Genomic DNA, 18,813 nt, shown 5'->3' with positions numbered 1-18,813 from the left:
GGTCTTCTGCATCAGAGTTTGGGATAGGGATCTTGCAGATCACATCTGCATCAAAAGGGTAGAAGATTTGTCGTATTAGATCTTCATTCCACTCTTTCCTGTCCGGGAGCATGAGCCGATTCACCCAACGAAGCCTAGACCTCCGGATGAATGCCGCTGTCATGAGGCCCTCCCTCCTTGGTAGCCATTGGTCGCGCCTGACCTATCATCGATTAGGCTTCCCTCCTCTTCTGGTCTCCTGGTAGGAGCACTCCTTGACTGATCTGCCATCGATTAGGCTTCCCTCGAGCGCTCCTTGACGAGCTTAACAAAGAGAATGCGAAAAGTTGACGAGTGTTTGGACCACACTCCAGCTGCATCACGATCGTCTTGGGCGCCCTTCAACTCACACAGGAAGAAAGCGTGTTCAGGCTCCGGTCACTCACCCCCTTGAGCCGAACTAATTGTATTGATTGACAAAATGTTTTCTTATTTTTCCTGTTGCCCCTTGGGCTCTTGACCTGTACTCCCTTGTATATGGAATGAAAGCAGTACTAACTGAATTTCGTCAATAAAAAAATTAGCCATTGCAGGCCATGGGTGGGCTATTCATGCGAGGATATACCATCAAGACTGCCAGTATCAGCATCAGATACTCCCTCCGTCCCATAATATAAGACGTTTTTTAACACTACCCTAGTGTCAAAAGGTATCTTATATTATGGGACGGAGGGAGTATAATCTTATATTCCACATTTGTTTGGTTGATCAAAGGTTTGAATTTGCAGGTCTGAAAATTCTTTCAAAAAAGGAACAATGACATCATTACAACACAACAACACTGATTATAAATACTCGTTGTAACTCTTGCAAATGTAAAAATATGCCTGTCATCCAGATGGAACATTGCTTAGTAAGCGTTACAACTCAATAGGTATAGTATCATCCTTGCACGCATTGACCGGTGCCCAGCCACTATACTTTTCAGATGTCCTTTATCCAAAGGAGCACTGCATGAAACAAACCATCCATCAATCTTTTGCAGAGGCAAGGCAGGTTTTGCCATAAAGTGTTAAGTATAGAAAAGAAAGAGCCAAGGCACCACAAGTCCACAACTCTTACCACAATAAAGTTCACTATAGTTAACACGTCATGGTGTTCATGCAAGTTAAAGGGCCACCAATATAAACATGTAGGAATCCAAGTGAAGATACTCACAAAATCAGGGACAGGGATAGGCTTCAAGGACAGGGATTACGATCTACTGCCTCCGTCCTGGTTTATAGGTCCCCTTTGTAGTTTGTGCCAAATTTTGATTTAACTAACAAAATGTTAATGCATGTCAACAAAAAATATACAGTTGGATTCGTATTTGAACATAGTTTTCAATGTAATAATTTTTTGTGACATGCATGAATATTTTGTTAGTTCAATCTATGGTCAAAATTTGGCACGAAATACAATGGGGACCAATAAACCAAGACCGAGGTAGTAGTGTCTAGCATGCGCACATTTATGGCGATGGGAGGCCAAAGGGGATGTTCAATGCAAGCTAGCTAAATGAGGAAGTAAAAGAAACATAAGCAAACTCACAATTGAACACTCTCAAGTCTGCTCTATAGGATCAGATAGACGGTGCACTGTGCTGATTGCCACAGTTCTCCGTATTGCGTAACTGATACTGATTGAAATTTTTGGTTGATTATATACCCTATATGTTATGGCAGCATCACTCCAAGCATAGTTGGCACTATTCAAGTGGTTCCGATCACAAGATCAAAAGTCAAGCAATTGCACCTGCAGATAGTCAGATGGTGGATCTTCTCCTACTTGAGTTGCAACAATCTAAAGTTCACAAAACTGACCGCAAGCTGATATCTCTCCACTTTGTGTTACTTTTGAAAAGACGGGCGTTGTCAACGCCAGGTTGTAAAGAGAAACAAGGCGTGTCAATTCTACCGACCCAATACTATGTTCAGGAGCTGCATCAATCAGTGGGATTTTGTAATAGGCCGAGCATTATTCACTAGGAGCAGGTGGAGTGGAATACAAAAGGTAACCTAATAGAGTTAAATAATACCCAGAGAAGAAAGAGACTTGTGAGCTTTGTTCCTCCCCTAGGGTTAGAGCTTCTGAACCACTCTAGGATTGGGGGAGTTCCTCCACCATTGTTCATATAACCACTTTGTTTGCAAGAACCAAAGTGTGGCAATGTGAACCAAGCATGTTGTTGGAACACATCCATCAAGCAACTAGGGGTACAAATTTAAAGTTATGAAGATATTAGTTATCATTCCAAATAGATGAATCATAGCCTTAAGAAAAAGAAAATGAAAAATAAATCAAAACAAGTTTATTTGAATACATTGGAAACCAACCAGTAACAACCCGAAATTGGCTATAAGCAAGGACTTGGACATAATAATAAAAAATATCAACCAAGTCCTGGATACTGCTTCCAGCCTTCTACTGCTTCTTTATTTATATTTATTTAAAACAGGCCTTCCACAAAGTCACCAGAAACAACTACATGGTAGAACAATGTTTCTTTATTCCACAACTTTTCTCCATGGAATCATATGGGCAAATGGGTTTCATCTCCATAGGAGAAAGAAAGATTGCTTCAGACGCCTATACCTGGATAGGAGTGCAGACAACATAGAGAAGTACAAGATGGCGAAGAAGGCCGCAAAGCGAGCTGTTAGTGAAGCAAGGGGTCGGGCATATGAGGACCTCTACCAACGGTTAGGCACGAAGGAAGGCGAAAGGGACATCTATAAGATGGCGAAGATCCAAGAGAGGAAGACGAGGGATATTGGCCAAGTCAAATGCATCAAGGACGGAGCAGGCCAACTCTTGGTGAAGGACGAGGAGATTAAGCATGGATGGCAGGAGTACTTCGACAAGCTATTCAATGGGAAGAATGAGAGTTCTACCATTGAACTGGACGACTCCTTTGATGAGACCAGCATGCGTTTTGTGCGGCGAATCCAGGAGTCTGAGGTCAAGGAGGCTTTAAAAAGGATAAAAGGAGGCAAGGCGATGGGCCCTGATTGTATCCCCATTGAGGTGTGGAAAGATCTTGGGGACATAGCGATAGTATGGCTAACCAAGCTTTTCAACCTCATTTTTCGGGCAAACAAGATGCCAGAAGAATGGAGACGGAGTATATTAGTACCAATCTTCAAGAACAAGGGGGATGTTCAGAGTTGTACTAATTACCGTGGAATTAAGCTAATGAGCCACACAATGAAGCTACGGGAGAGAGTCATTGAGCACCGCTTAAGAAGAATGACAAGCGTGACCAAAAATCAGTTTGGTTTCATGCCTGGGAGGTCGACCATGGAAGCAATTTTCTTGGTACAACAACTTATGGAGAGATATAGGGAGCAAAAGAAGGACTTGCATATGGTGTTCATTGACTTGGAGAAGGCCTATGATAAGATACCGCGGAATGTCATGTGGTGGGCCTTGGAGAAACACAAAGTCCCAGCAAAGTACATTACTCATCAAGGACATGTACGATAATGTTGTGACAAGTGTTCGAACAAGTGATGTCGACACTGATGACTTCCCGATTAAGATAGGACTGCATCAGGGGTCAGCTTTGAGCCCTTATCTTTTTGCATTGGTGATGGATGAGGTCACAAGGGATATACAAGGAGATATCCCATGGTGTATGCTCTTTGCAGATGATGTGGTGCTAGTTGACGATACTCGGACGGGGGTAAATAGGAAGTTAGAGTTATGGAGACAAATCTTGGAATCGAAAGGGTTTAGGCTTAGTAGAACTAAAACCGAGTACATGATGTGCAGTTTCAGTACTACTAGGTGTGAGGAGGAGGTTAGCCTTGATGGCCAGGTGGTAGCTCAGAAGGACACCTTTTGATATTTGGGGTCAATGCTGCAGGAGGATGGGGGTATTGATGAAGATGTGAACCATCGAATCAAAGCCGGATGGATGAAGTGGCGCCAAGCTTCTGGCATTCTCTGTGACAAGAGAGTGCCACAAAAGCTAAAAGGCAAGTCCTACAGGATGGCGGTTCGACCCGCAATGTTGTATGGCGCTGAGTGTTGGCCGACTAAAAGGCAACATGTTCAACAGTTAGGTGTGGCGGAGATGCGTATGTTGAGATGGATGTGTGACCACACGAGGAAGGATCGAGTCCGGAATGATGATATACGAGATAGAGTTGGGGTAGCACCAATTGAAGAGAAGTTTGTCCAACATCGTCTGAGATGGTTTGGGCATATTCAGCGCAGGCCTCCAGAAGCTCCAGTGCATAGCGGACGGCTAAAGCGTGCGGAGAATGTCAAGAGAGCGCGGGGTAGACCGAATTTGACATGGGAGAAGTCCGTTAAGAGAGACCTGAAGGATTGGAGTATCACCAAAGAGCTAGCTATGGACAGGGGTGCGTGGAAGCTTGCTATCCATGTGCCAGAGCCATGAGTTGGTTGCGAGATCTTATGGGTTTCACCTCTAGCCTACCCCAACTTGTTTGGGACTGAAGGCTTTGTTGTTGTTGTTGTTGTTGTTGTAATCAGATGGGCAAATGATAAACCTGAAACGACACAAGGTCGGTGCTATGTACTCCCTTCGATCCAAAATAAATGATGTGGGTTTTGTTCAAATTTAAACCAAGACCATGACACTTATTTTGGATCGGCGGGAGTATATCTTTAATTTTTTGTGCAAATTATGAACATATAGAATGGCTCAGTGCACTAAAAACATGCTGTGTCACTGTACTTCCAGGGCCCATGTGATTATTTAAAATTAAAACTATCATGTAATCTGAAAAGGAACTTACAGTCTTGTTCTACAGGGCTCAGCCCGGTACAACCCAATAGAGCTTTACTTGTGAAGAATACCCTTCTTTTGTGTTTTAGGTTTCTTCTGAATATGATTCTGAAAGATGGGAAATATGAAAAAAAAATTAGAGCGGACAAGAAGAAACGCGGACTTGGCTAAAGAAGGAAACATGGTATAAACCTTTTGTCTTTGTAGAGCCTCGACATCTGTCCTCTCCTTCCAATTGCTCTTACGCAATTTAATAGGGCGATTCCCAACATACTTTCCTGAGAAAAGTGAGTTCCAAACAAAATAAGTACAAGTATATAACAGTAAACCAGAGCATGTTGATAAGTGACAGCAAGTGAATCAATAGAGCTCATTGGAAATGCTAACCATTCATTTCTTTTATTGCTGCAGCAAGGTCTGTAGGGTTTGAAAAACTGACGAATCCATAACCTTTTGTTTTGCCAGTCCTCTTATCTCTAACAACCTATAAGAAAGGGTGGTCATATACATCAGGTGCAAGCCAGATTTTGCAGATAGGAAAAAGCACACCCCAGCTACGTGTAACTCAATATCTTGGTCAGCCTTAAACAGATCATGAAAGTTTAGTCTGTTTAGATAGTCCAACTGAACTACCAAAGCCTTATAGCTATATAGGTGAGGACCATGTTGTACGAAATCTATGAAACTGTGTAGCTTAGCCTAATAAAAGAATACACACACGCGCGCGCATACACCTAGGAGTACATACTCCCACTACCAAACTGCCCTCGCCAACGCAATATCGGGTGGCCCCATGCATGCCTGTTTAGCCTTTTGTTTTAAATAAACTACATAATTAACCACAGTCCAAGTCCCCTTTGCATGGATAAGGCTTACTTCCAAAATTGGTCTCGTGATAGTAGGGATTCTTATTGTGCATTGTTTGCCAAAATTAATACCAGGCAAGGCGGTTACTCGTCCGACTGTGCTCATCAAGACGATCTCCGTCGGCATCATGAGACCCGGCAGTGTGCGCCTCATCCCGCGGCCATCAGCGTGTCTAGGTGGGATGGTAGCTGCGGCAGCTGAGGCGGCAACAAATGTCTTGGATGGCAAATTGCAAACGAAAGCTGTTGCTAGAGACGTGAGAAATATTCTGGCCCTTAATTCCAATTGAGTAGGTTGGATGCATGAGGTATTCTTGCTAATTCGCTGCATTCATCTACTACTTATCCCGTTCGATACAGATCAGAGTCGAGAAATCGTGCAGTCGGGCTGCTCAATAGCATACATGAGAAGGCTCCACGAGAAGTCCTGCGGCGTCTCGACGAGAAGGCTCCACGGCGATGACGGCATGCGGCTAGTGATGGGCGATGAGGACGACATGAGGGCAACGACTGTTGTACGATGATGATGGACATGATCCACGTGGCTGCACACCGATGATGATGGATCATGGATGCATTTTGCATGGGATGGCAGCCAAATCTTGAACATGGAGCGCTGACGGGTGGCCATGCATGCATCGTAGCGCTCCACGTTCCTTTGGATCTCATATGCACAGGAGAGACTTAATGGCACAAAGATGATAGCAAGATGATTGCACGCTAAATGTAGCTATGCAGAGTAAGCGTATCACTAAGGTGCACAATGAGCGTGGCCCGACAATTTTCAACTCACTGGTCAATCGACGCCAAAATGGAAGCTCAAATGGAGAAGCTCAAAGCCCTCATCAAGACCGCCAAGAGATCTTCCTCATCTTCGAGAAGACGCTCAAGTACACATGCTTCCGGCCTAACATCTCCGGCAAGGTCACATCGGCATTGACACCATCAACGACAAGAACGTGAAGGTCAAGAGCTCAACACCAAACACCGCTCTACGACTTCACCATCTACCTTGGCATCTTCGCCAAGCGACTTCAAGGCTCTTTGCCTCTAGACATGTGGCATCTTCGCCGACAAGCACCTCAAGATTACGCTCAAGTGAAGCTCCCCAAGCTCAAGTCCGCGACTTCCACGAGCTAGACCTCAACACCGACCAGATCCATTCGTACGAGGCTTGTTTGAATCCCCTTCCTGCCCGTTAGTTCCTTTCTTTGATCCTCTCTTGATGCGGAGCATCCTACGGACATCACCATGCCAAGAGTCCGTTTGGCAAGTGACACGCGCGACATCTACTTCACACACATAAAGGTGAATCATCTCCCTTACACGTGTTCACTTGACCCCTTTGAGGATGGTATACTACTTGACACTCATCTCGTGTGCATGCATAGGTATTACCGGAGCTTCACCATCAACAAGGAGGAGGGCGAGCGCATGTGTACGCCTACACCATCCGTGAGGGAAGCATGGAAGAGAAGACGGAAGAAACGAGAAGAAGATGGAGCGGCTGCTAGAAACAGGTCGGACATCCGGGTCCCCTCCCGGATCATCAGGGCTTCGGCCGGATCATCTGAACGAGCTCCCGGATCATCCGGCTAACTGTGTCCGTAGACACCCGAAGGCTTCCACCTGAAGCCAAATCATCCGGGACTCTGTCCGGATCATCCGGCCTTGCCTGTGTGCAATGCGGCCCAAGTGGCCTTGTATCCCCTCCTCACTTACCCATTCATGGCTAGGACTATAAATAGACCTCCCCCTCCTCATTTCTAGGGTTAGCAAAGTTATAGCTCATTCTAGTTGAGCTTTGCTCCTTACCTCTACTCCTCTCGAGAGAGAGAGAGAGACTCCCATGGAGTTCATGGCCTCCATGTGAGAAGATCCCGAGGGTTTCAAGGCCCCCTTGCAAGAAGGATCTACCTAGATCATCAAGACTTCATCTCCTCTTAGATTTGGGATGAACTCTACCTTGTATCTTTCCCTTTGATTGTTCATGTACCTTGTGGATCCTGTGTGTTTGTTGGTCTAGTGGATGTGTGGTTGGACTTGTTCTTGAGTGTTCCTCTTGTGATTTCCCCCTCTTGTTCCTCGTGTTCTTCGAGTTCCTCCTCGTAGCCCCCTCCAATTCGTGAACATCAAGACAAATCGGGTACTTTGGCCCGTACACTACATCATCTTGGCATCATGAGCCACGTTGACACGAATTTGGAGCCCTACCCCCCCCCCATGTTCTAGCCTAATTTTGTTTGACTTCATCACAATTTGAAAATCCCCACCAAAAATAACCTCACCAAAAATTTTGCATTTTGTTGGTTCTTGTGACATATTGTTGTGTTTGATCCACGATTTTGTTGTTTGGCAAGTGGATCTTGGCTTTCCCCACCTCCCCACCATGAAATCCCTCCAAGAAATTTCTTTCCCCGTCAATTTTGACCCCCTGAAATCAGAAATTTCCGCCCAAATCGCGTCCCCAAGAGGAAATCCCGAGCAGTTTGACCTGCCCGGATCATCCGGACATCCTCCGGATCAGCTGGACGTCCGTGAGAGGGTCCAGCTAACCCACGCACCCAAACATCAGCACCCGAGTTGACAAACTCGGATCATCCGGACCTACTCCCAGATGTCCAGCTACTCCTGACATGACTAAATTCTTGTTTCGGTCATAACTAATTCATCTGGAGTCCAATTTTGACGTTCTTTAGCTCGTTTTGTAGCTATTGATATCCCACAAAAATACTTCCATCACCATTTGACTCCACCAATTTGTGTGTATTTTGGCATCTTTGCATAGGCCATCCACCAAACTTCCGTACCAGAACCCCAAACTTCCGCAACCTAACCCATTTCGATCCCCATTGCATTTGTGGTTGCTTGAGTTGTGATTCGGGTCTTCTAAGGTGTTTCAGCTACTTAGGGACGGTTACTTCTTCATCAACCACCACCATACCATTCCACCAACTTACCCCAATTTTGTTTTGAGATTTTGAGTTGTGGTTTTCCGTTTCCTAAGGTGTTTCGGCTAATTAGGAACGGTTTCTTCCTCTGCCACTCATCATCGCCACGGACTCAACAACGACCACTTCACCTTTTGACGCTGCAATCGTAAGCAAGGACGGTAACCTCAACAACACCATTGTACATTTCCTTGCCATTGCATTGATAGCCCCGAGCCTATTGCGTACCTTTCCCATTGAGACTAGCGAGTTGAAAATTGTCAGGCCACGCTCATTGTGCATCTTAGTGATACGCTTACTCCGCATAGCTACATTTAGTGTGCAATCATCTTGCTATCATCTTTGTGCCATTAAGTGTCTCCCGTACATATCTTACATACTTGTCTCATATCTTGGCTCGAGCATCAAGCATAGTGGCAAAGCATACAAAAAAAGACAAAAAAGCTTTTAAGCAAAAGAGGAGATACAAAAGAGCATGTAAGCAATAGAACTAGCATTGAGCCATTTTGCATGGTACATATTGGATCATACATGCATAGCATACTTGGGACTGAAGACGGCACGTTTACTGTCATAGGTTGGTGCACAAGCATATCTAGCCCATTTGAGCAATCGAGCTATCGTCTCTCTAGTATCCGTGCAACACGAGCTTTTGCGTGGTTACACATTTTGTGCTCATTCCTTGGTTGCGTGAATCCCACTTATCTATCCGTGTGTGTGTTCCTTGTGCCACAATATAGCTATTGATCTATTTTGCTTTATTGCGATTTTGTGAATGTTCCTCGACCTTATTGATATCATTGACTAACACTTGCTTGAATTTCCTACCTACCTTTGCTTGAGTCTTGTGATGGATAGGCAAGCACATCTAGTTCGGTCTACAACCACAGCGACGAGTTCGATGCCACGAAAAACTTCATTGACGCCAAGATGGATCTCATCAAGACCGCCAAGAGATCTTCCTCATCTTCGAGAAGACGCTCAAGTACACATGCTTCTGAGCTATCATCTCCGGCAAGGTCACATCAGCATCGACACCATCAACGACAAGAACGTGAAGGTCAAGAGCTCAACACCGACCACCGCTCTACGACTTCACCATCTACCTTGGCATCTTCGCCAAGCGACTTCAAGGCATCTTTGCCTTTGGACATGCGACATCTACGCCAACAAGCACCTCAAGATTACTCTCAAGTGAAGCTCCCCAAGCTCAAGTCCACGACTTCCACGAGCTACTACGACCTCGACACCGTCCAGATCCATCCGTATGTGGCTTGTTTGAATCCCCTTCCTGCCCAATAGTTCCTTTCTCTGATCCCCTCTTGATGCGAAGCATCCTACGGACATCACCATGTCAAGAGTCCGTTTGGCAAGTGAAACGCGCGACATCTACTTCAAATACATAAAGGTGAATCGTCTCCTTTACACGTATTCACTTACCCCTTCGAGCATGGCATACTACTTGACACTCCTCTCGTGTGCATGCATAGGTATTATCGGAGCTTCACCATCGACGAGGATTGCGAGCGCATGTGTACGCTTACACCATCTGCGAGGGAAGCATGGAAGAGAAGACGGAAGGAAGGAGAAGAAGACGGAGCGGCTGCTAGAGACAGGCCGGACATTCGGGTCCCCTCCCGGATCATTCGGGCTTCGGCCAGGTCATCTGGACGTGCTCCCGGATCATCCAGCTAACTGCGTCCGAAGACACCCGAAGGCTTCCACCCGAAGCCAAATCATCTGGGACTCCGTCCGGATCATCGGGAAGATGCCCGGATCATCCGGCCTTGCCTGTGCGCAATGCGGCCCAAGTGGCCTTGTATCCCCTCCTCACATACCCCTTCGTGGCTAGGACTATAAATAGACCTCCCCCTCCTCATTTCTAGGGTTAGCAAAGTTATAGCTCATTCTAGTTGAGGTTTGCTCCTTACCTCTACTCCTCTTGAGAGAGAGACACACTCCCATGGAGTTCAAGGCCACCATGTGAGAAGATCCCGAGGGATTCAAGACCCCCATGCGGGAAGGATCAAACTATATCATCAAGACCTCATCTCCTCTTGGATTTGGGATGAACTCTACCTTGTATCTTTCCCTTTGATTGTTCATGTACCCTGTGGATCTTGTGTGTTTGATTGTCTAATGGATGTGTGATTGGACTTGTTCTGGAGTGTTCCTCTTGTGATTTCCCCCTCTTGTTCCTCGTGTTCTTCGTGTTCTTCGTGTTCCTCCTCGTAGCCCCCTCTAATTCGTGAATATGGGGACAAATCAGGGTACTTTGGCATGTACCCTACATTACCTCTCGTCTTTTGTTATTTACTCACAGTTGCAGTTGATTGCAGCCGATTCCATGGGCGCGGCGGCGCTAGCGGGGATGGACGAGCTGAGCATGCCACTGCACGCATTGGGGGGCCTGGAGGCGCCACACAACATCATTGAAGGCCACCGGCGGACGACGGGAGGAGCGGCGCATAAGGGGCGGTGCAGAGCAGCGAATACTATGGAGGTTCGTTGGAGAGGAAGCGCTGAAGGCGGCAACCGGCGGTGGGTGTTCGTGTGTGTGTGATGCATTTGTGTGCAGCGTGCGTTCTTGTGTGTGTGGCACAATGTGTGTGTGTGTGTGTGCTTTACGCGTGTGTGCATTTGTGCGTTAAGTCTGTCTTCCTCTTAGTTTCTTCCCCTTTCTCTTTTCATGTAAGTTTTGGACACATGGTGCTAGAAAAAATAGTGTTACGCACTTCATATATAACCGCAAGGGAGTTCAAAAATAAGAACTTGGATACTTCAAAAAACGCAGAACTATCAAGGCACTTCTGCGATCGGAAATGGGCTTTCTAGACCAATTTCCGATACACGTTGAATTTTCATTGGTGGCTTGGGTGGATTTAACCAAAATCTTGGTGTGACATAATTTGTGGCTGTTTTTTAACAGCGATACTTCATTTTGGTAAGTGTCTAATTGAGTTTGACTTGTTCCATGTCTATGGATTGTCTCATTCGATGTCTTGACATGCTTTTGCTACTTATGATTCACGTTCATGTTATTTAGTTCTTGTCAAGTATGAGTATGACTTGTGAGTACGAAAGTTCTCATCGGGGATTCCAATCCTAATATCTTTGCAGGTGAGTCCAGCATAAGTGAGTACTTTGATTCCAGTCACGTAGGCAATGCCTAGTTGTTAGGTCACTCGGTTCGTTAGCTCAATCCGGGTTGTTACTTTTGGGCGGCGTGGCATGGCTGTCATCCCATGTTTATCCTTTTATCATTGCCTTGTTATGACCGGCCTTAAAGCCGTTTGTTTGTAATTATCTACCTGCTCATGTTTTGCCCTTTGGATCCCAAATGTGAAGTCAAAAGGTAAGGGGAACAAAAGAATCCTGAAGCATGTACCTTTGGTGGAGGACAGAAAACGAAGACTGGAATTTCAGATGATTTGAGGAAAGAGGGTAGAGAGAGAGATCGAGTGAGAGCGCATTGGACTTCGCAAAGGAAAAATGAGGTTTGAGCTCATGTTAAGATTCGTATGGAATGGGAGGCATAGGAATGGAATTTAGTAGTCACAATCCTATGATCCAAAGGGCTTTCATAGGGGAAAAAATCCTTAGGATTCAAATCCTCCAATGTTCCCATGAAAATTGTACAATCCAAAGAGGCCCTTTTAAATTATGTGAACCAATGTGGTCACTGGTGCATCAGAAATAATGTTCAACTTATGCTATCTTGATTTATATTATCTAACTTATGATCTAGCTAAATTCATTCCTAGGAAGTGTAAATTTTGGGTTGTACACTTGTCCAGGTTATTTTTTGTTGAGGACATATCTTTAGTTGGTGCAGAAGTGAAAGAGAAGCCGTTCAAGTACCCTCTCTAGTCTCAAAACCTTGTTACCAGGGATAAGTAGATTCAGAACTTTTACACTTGACCAAAATATCATTTTAGACATTTGAAACACATGGAAATTATTTTGTCAAGCAAAATACTGTCATGATATTAAACCTCTGTGTTATTTAGAAATGTAGTATTGTAACAGAAACTTGTGAATAAATTGAGACTGCGACACTGAACAGTGGAGAAATAATAAGAATTTAGTGGACTCGAGGAAGTTGTTACCTTTGCCATATTGAAGGAGGGGAACCGTGAAAAGGCTTTTGAGAGAACATCGTCATTAACTTCGTTACCTAGATCTCCACAAAACAACCTGTAGTCATCTGTAAAAAAAATCCAACAGAATGAGCAATTGGGGAAAGTAAATTTATGGATGAACTGTAAACTGAAAGAGTATGAGAGAGGATGTACTTTCGGGCCACTCGGTGAGGGTAGGATCCTCCCAGGACTGTCCGGCTGCACGACGAGGGATTGTCTTCTTCTTGGCGGCAGCGTTGGAGGAGGCGGAGGCCCTGGCAGCAGAGGGGTCGAGGACGTCGCTGGTGGCGAGGGCGGCCTTGACGCTCTCGAGCGCCTCGGGGGTGATGGTCTGCGCGTCCCGCTGGAAGAGCTGCTGCGCTTGCTGCAGCTGCTGGTACTGGTAGGTCGCCACCGGCTGCTGCTGCTGCAGGTGGAAAGGGAGCGGGAAATAGCTGCCCCCCGCCGGAAGCGCGGATGCCGAAGAACCGGGAGGTGGAGGAGGAGGAGGATTAGGGTTCCGAGGATCCGACGACATCTGCTCCAATCCAATCACCCCGCAAAAAAAAAAAACAATCCTCGCTTTGAGAGAGGAGGCTTAGGGTTAGGGGTTCCTTCCTTCCCTGCCGATGCAATCAAAACGAAACTGGGATTGGATCCTCTCTTTTTTTTTCGCCCCCACTTTACCAGTCCGTTGATATAGCAATGAACTGCTTGGGTGCTCTTTTCTCGAAAAAAAAACTGGTTGGGCGTTCATTAGAAATTAGAATATCCCTAAAAAAATTAGATATTAGAAAATGTGGAATTTCCACAAAAAAACTGATATATTTCAACCATTATGACCTTTTAGCCACCCATTATAACATGTCAACCTTTTTCTATTTTCCGCATGCAAACAGGAAAGTAATTGATGATGTCAGCGGGAATTTTTTGGATTTTCAAATTTTTAAAATGTTTTATATCTCTTAAATGACAAATCTGACTGAAAAACCATTTTGACCATTAAATTCATCGCGACAAGAACTTCAAAACTAGATCCCACATCTGTAAGTTTCAACGGTTTTTTGGCGGTCAAAAGTTGTCATATCTATTGCACATAAATTGTCATGATGTTTATACTGAAGTTGTCATGATATATTTCAACCAGTTTTTCTTCTAGGCTTAAATAATTTTTGACATGTTATAAAAAAAGAAATTAAGGAACTAAACTTGCCATGATGAATTACTAAAATTTGCCACGATCCATGAAATAATTTTGACATGGTTCATAATTAAAAAGAAATCAGTTGTCAATTACTTTAAAAATGCATGGTCAATTACTTAGAATTGTCATTAAGCAAAAAGTAAAATTGGCATGTTGAATTACTTATACTTGCCATTATACATGCAAAAAAATTGACATGGTTCATACAAAAAATAATTTCCTCGATCAAAATATTAAAATTGTCATGGTCAAAATACTAAAATTGTCATGATCCATAAACTTAATTAGTTACTAAAAGTTGCCATGGTCAATTAATAAAATTTGCTGTGAAAAGTAGTTGAAATACAATGATAGTTTTAAATCTAGCAGAAAAAATAGATTAAACACATGGCAATTTTAGTCTAAACGATATTGCAACTTCAGTGTAACATCATGGCAATTTTGGGCCCAATAAAAGAGTCGTCGAAACATATCAATATGGGATGTAGTTTGATTCGAGACAGATTTTAGTTTCCGTTACCATCTAGTTTTATCTCATCGAGACGAATTTAATAATGAAAATGGATTTTTAATCAGAATTTTTATTTAAGAGATAAAACATTTTAAGTTTGAACTAAAAAAGATTCCATTGTTGTCATTTGTTTGATGTGGCAAAATAGATGGTAATGAAGACGTTTGGACCATATTGCTTCGTGCCACACGTATGGCACTTATCATTTGAAAAAAAATAAAAAAAAACTGGAATCTAAGAGAAAATTGCGTAAGCTTAGAGCAACTCTATCTGTGGCACCAAAATGCCTGGAAATGTTTAGACAGCGTGGTTTTTGTCCCTCCAACATCATGCACCAAACATCCGCGACGCGATCCAAACGTCCAAAAGTTCACAAATTAGAAGCAAAGTTGGTGGAGATTTGCGGCCATCCGGGCCTCCGCCACGTAGGCCTTAAACACCCTAGGCAGACGTGACGGGTCACTGTCGCATGTCAGCCATTCGGCCGTCATTCACACCAGTGTAGTGTTCGAGAAAGCTGTCGCGACACGCCACTCGCACCGTGTTAATGCCAATTTAGAGCATACGTGATCGAGTGGGACGATGAGACAGCTTCCTACTGCATTCAAGCGAGTTGGCCGTCTGTCCGCTTGCCCGGCATTCACGTTGGCGCAGTGAATGAGAAGTCAACTACGGTTGAACGCATTCAAGCCGTTGATCTGCCTGCACGGGCACCCTCTATTTAGAGGTAGTCGGCCAACTCTGGCGCGGCGAATGAGAAGTCAACTTCGGGTGAACGAGAAGTCTTTTATCTATTACCTTGAGAATTCTCCTCTTCAACCAAACCAGAACGTTGTAAATTGGATTTTTGCAAAGTGGGAGCCCCTTTTGAGGGTCCGGCTTGCACGCGCTGGCCTATGGTCGGTGCAGGCAACGAAGCTAGGGTATGCTTCTCAACACTTTTGTTTAAGACTTTTTTTAACAACGATACAAACAAAAAGGGAATCCAACCTTGAACGAGCTCAAACCGTTGGTCGCTTGTTTGTTTTACAGTGGAGGATGGTGTACCTGGATGCAGCACCTAAACCAACTACAAGGGGTCTAAATAATGATGTAGCCCCTGAGTCTAGAAAATAGGAGGATCTCTTTATACTCTCCCTTTAAACGTTTCGCATGAGGGTCAGTACGGTCGTGTGCATGTTTTAGCAATCACAAATTTTGGAAATGGAGAAAAGGTGATTTTTATGGAACACCTTTATTCATAACTTTATATGGTCGAGCTAAAGGACGATAATTATAAGTGCATCTAGTGCCCCTTAGTGATTTTGGTGTACTGAAGACTTATAGGTTAAGGGACTAATGTGTTTGTGAGTGTACACAGGGTCTATAAATCTAATGAGGAGTTTGATATTTACGATGAAAGTCGACCCCTAAAAATGAATGTCTTCATTTGAAGACTTTGAAAATGAGGAAATTGGTGTGACCTTGAAGACTTCGATATTGATGCGAGGATTATGAAGCGTGAAGACTTTTATTTTCATAGTTTCATTTTCTCTTTCTTGAGTCATGGGAAACACCGTACTGTTAAAGGAGGTCGAGGTAAAACTAAGGAAACAATTTCCAAGTGATGCACATCTCAAAGCCTACACATACCTAATCCTTTCGAGTGAAGCCATTGGAAATCTCATACAATTTAGTCAATATTTTTAGTGACAGAGATGAAGATCTTCTGGTCCTTGAGGAATTTGTTTTGACTGAGGAGTTAGGAATTCGCCAGTGCGGATTGCCTACGAGTGGGGAACATGATAGCCCTGAGGAATTTGAGAGCTCAAATTTTCCGACCGTTGTTGTGCTACGCGCCAGCTGTCCCAAAATATCCTATCCACCTAACGGTCATATCATTAAAGGGTATTTATGTCTTATCATACCGGGCTGCTCCCCGGCTATAAATAGCCGCCCCCTACAACCACTAGCTGGTTGGATGCTCGGTGAGAAACTGACACTTGTCATTGAGAGCATCACATCCTCCGAGGACTTTGAGTGAAAAACATCAAGTGAGGAAAACCCAAACCCAACACCTAAAACCCAAAGTGATTGAGCATCACTGAAGAGACTGTTCCTGTGTCGAACCGGCACTTGTTACCTTTGAAGACATATGCATCTTCTAGACGGTTAGGCGTCAAGGTCTAGAGCATCCAAGAGGAATTGTGGATCGTCGGGTGACCTAGTTTGTGAAGGTTTGGAAGTCACCTTGAAGACTTACCACGAGTGATTGGGTGAGGTCTATGTGACCTTGGCTCAAGCAGAATACGGTGAGGACTGTGTGTCTAGGACTGTGTTTCCTCAGGTTTAAATACCTAGCCTCTCCAACCAGATGTACAGCTGTCACAACAGTTGGAACTGGTCTACCAAATCATTGTATTCACCGAGGTACTGGTTCTATTTCCTCAACCCTTTCATTTCCTCATTCATGTGTTGATGAACATGATCATTACTGTTTGAAGAGTTTGACTGAAGACTTTATCAATTTCCTCAATCATATTTCTTCAGTCATCTTATCTTCTGCCTGCTTATCATGTTTACACGCTACCTATGCTCTGTGCTTGTTTCATATCATCATGATGACTGTGTTACTGCCATGTTATGCTTGCACCTGAGTACTTATTCCGCTGCTTGTAGTTTTTCACTTAGCAAATTCCTCAAGTTGTATTTCCTCAATGACAAATTTGTAAAAATCACTTATTCACCCCCTCTAGTCGATATAACGCACTTTCAATTGGTATCATAGCAAGGTACTCCCTTGTTTTGTGTGATTTTGGTTTAACCACCTGGAGTTTTAGTTATGTCAATTGCAGGCATGATCAAGGTCTCGGTTGGGTGTCCTACCTTCGATGGGACTGACTACCCCTACTGGAAGAATAAGGTGCGCATGCATCTTGAGGCAATTGACAACGATCTCTGGTACATTGTGGAAAATGGCGTTCCCTCCATCACTCCTTCCGTGAACGCTGCTGATGTGAAGAGATTCAAGCAACTCGACTCTCAAGCAAAGAATATCATATGTGGCCATCTGAGCAAAGGACAGTTCGGCATAGTGAGTGCTTTGGAGGCTGCAAAGCTTATCTGGGATAGGCTGTCCAAGGTCAACGAAAGAGTCTCAACTCAACGTGACTCTCAAGTTGACGTTCTTCGCAACCTCTTCAACCGCTTCAAAAGACTCGACAACAAAAATGTTCAACAAATCTTTGATCACCTCACTAACATCTCAAATGAGCTTCAAGCACTTGGTGCAACTGAGATCACCGACCATGAGGTGGTGAAGAAATTACTAAGATCACTTGATTCCTCATTCGACGCACTGGCACTGATGATTCAAGAGCCTGGAGACTACAAGTCACTAGATCCTACTAATATCCTTGAGAGGGTGAACACTCATGAATTCCAACAAGCTGAGAAGAGAGATCTTGATGTAGGGTGGAACCCTATGTGGACGATCTTTCACGTTTGGAGTGGATCCTACGGGAATTCACTAAGAACACGCGGAAACACAAAGGGGAAACACGGGGAAAACGAGAGAGAGAATCACTAAACCGACATAGAATCAATCACACGAGTGCTAGATCACCGACAACATAGAGTAACCTATGATCCACAATCAACCAAGGTAAGGATACAAAGGAATAGATCTTCTCTGTACGGAGGTCTTGATGGTCTTCCCTAGAAAGGGGTATTGAATCCGCTTGGGGGATCTTCTCGGAAGAGGTCCTGAGCTCCGAGGAGAAGTAGCCAAGTGGATGAGCAAGGCTCTCACACAAAATATGAGCTAAACCTATGCTAACCCTCACTAGGAGGTGGGGGCGTCCTATTTATAGTCTTAGTGCAAATGGAAGTCAAAGTGTAGGGGTACAAGGGCTCCAGCCCGCAGGTGCGGTCACTCAGGTGTCGGTCGTCCGGAAGGCGTCAGACGTCCAGAGGCTCGGGATGGTCCGGACGTCCGGTCGGGCTCGGGCATCCATAGAATCAACTCTGTCGTGGGCGCGTCGGACGTCCGGAGGGGGTCGGTCGTCCGGAGCTTCGTGATGGTCCGGACGTCCGGAAGTCGTCGGTCGTCCGTAGATTCGGTTCGGGCGTGCATCGGTCGGACGTCTGATGGTTTAGGTCGTCCGTAGTTTCGGCTCGGCTGCCCAGCTGCCGGACGTCCGGAGGGCGTCGGTCGTCCGTGGCCTGGGAGTCGTCGGATGTCCGGGCTTGGTCGGACGTCCGATGCCTGTAGCTTCAACAACATCTCTTCTTCTTCTTCAACATGCTTGGGGTCCTCGCTGTCTTAGCTCTTGTATGTAGATGTTCCGTGGCTCGCTTCCAGGCACCTGATCACACACAGAGTTTCCGAATGAGGTAGTA

At 44.8% G+C, this 18,813-nt stretch overlaps 1 protein-coding gene across 1 annotated transcript; it reads right to left on the bottom strand.

Moving 5' to 3' along the window:
* Window positions 1-715: 715 nt before the first annotated feature.
* On the bottom strand, window positions 716-13,393 carry LOC119337920 (RNA-binding protein 42-like). Its single transcript, XM_037610189.1, has 6 exons — window positions 12,893-13,393; window positions 12,707-12,804; window positions 5,168-5,264; window positions 4,973-5,058; window positions 4,791-4,888; window positions 716-989 (listed from the first exon to the last, which is right to left on the bottom strand). Exons 1-5 carry the CDS (start codon window positions 13,254-13,256, stop codon window positions 4,835-4,837), a joined length of 699 nt encoding a protein of 232 aa, XP_037466086.1. The 5' UTR covers window positions 13,257-13,393; the 3' UTR covers window positions 716-989; window positions 4,791-4,834.
* Between the last annotated feature and the right edge of the window lie 5,420 nt (window positions 13,394-18,813).

The sequence above is a fragment of the Triticum dicoccoides genome, chromosome 7B (assembly GCF_002162155.2).
Source record: "Triticum dicoccoides isolate Atlit2015 ecotype Zavitan chromosome 7B, WEW_v2.0, whole genome shotgun sequence".
In the NCBI taxonomy this organism is placed as follows: domain Eukaryota; kingdom Viridiplantae; phylum Streptophyta; class Magnoliopsida; order Poales; family Poaceae; genus Triticum; species Triticum dicoccoides.
This window is presented reverse-complemented; position numbering and strand designations above follow the sequence as displayed.

What these genes read in the sequence shown, in the direction of transcription:
- LOC119337920 (XM_037610189.1), bottom strand. Translation starts at nt 13,256, where the DNA reads ATGTCGTCGGATCCTCGGAACCCTAATCCTCCTCCTCCTCCACCTCCC. An exon ending in CCTCCTTCAATATGGCAAAG is followed by an intron (nt 5,265 to 12,706) that starts GTAACAACTTCC and finishes CCTTTCTTATAG; the next exon opens with GTTGTTAGAGATAAGAGGAC. An exon ending in AGCAATAAAAGAAATGAATG is followed by an intron (nt 5,059 to 5,167) that starts GTTAGCATTTCC and finishes CACTTTTCTCAG; the next exon opens with GAAAGTATGTTGGGAATCGC.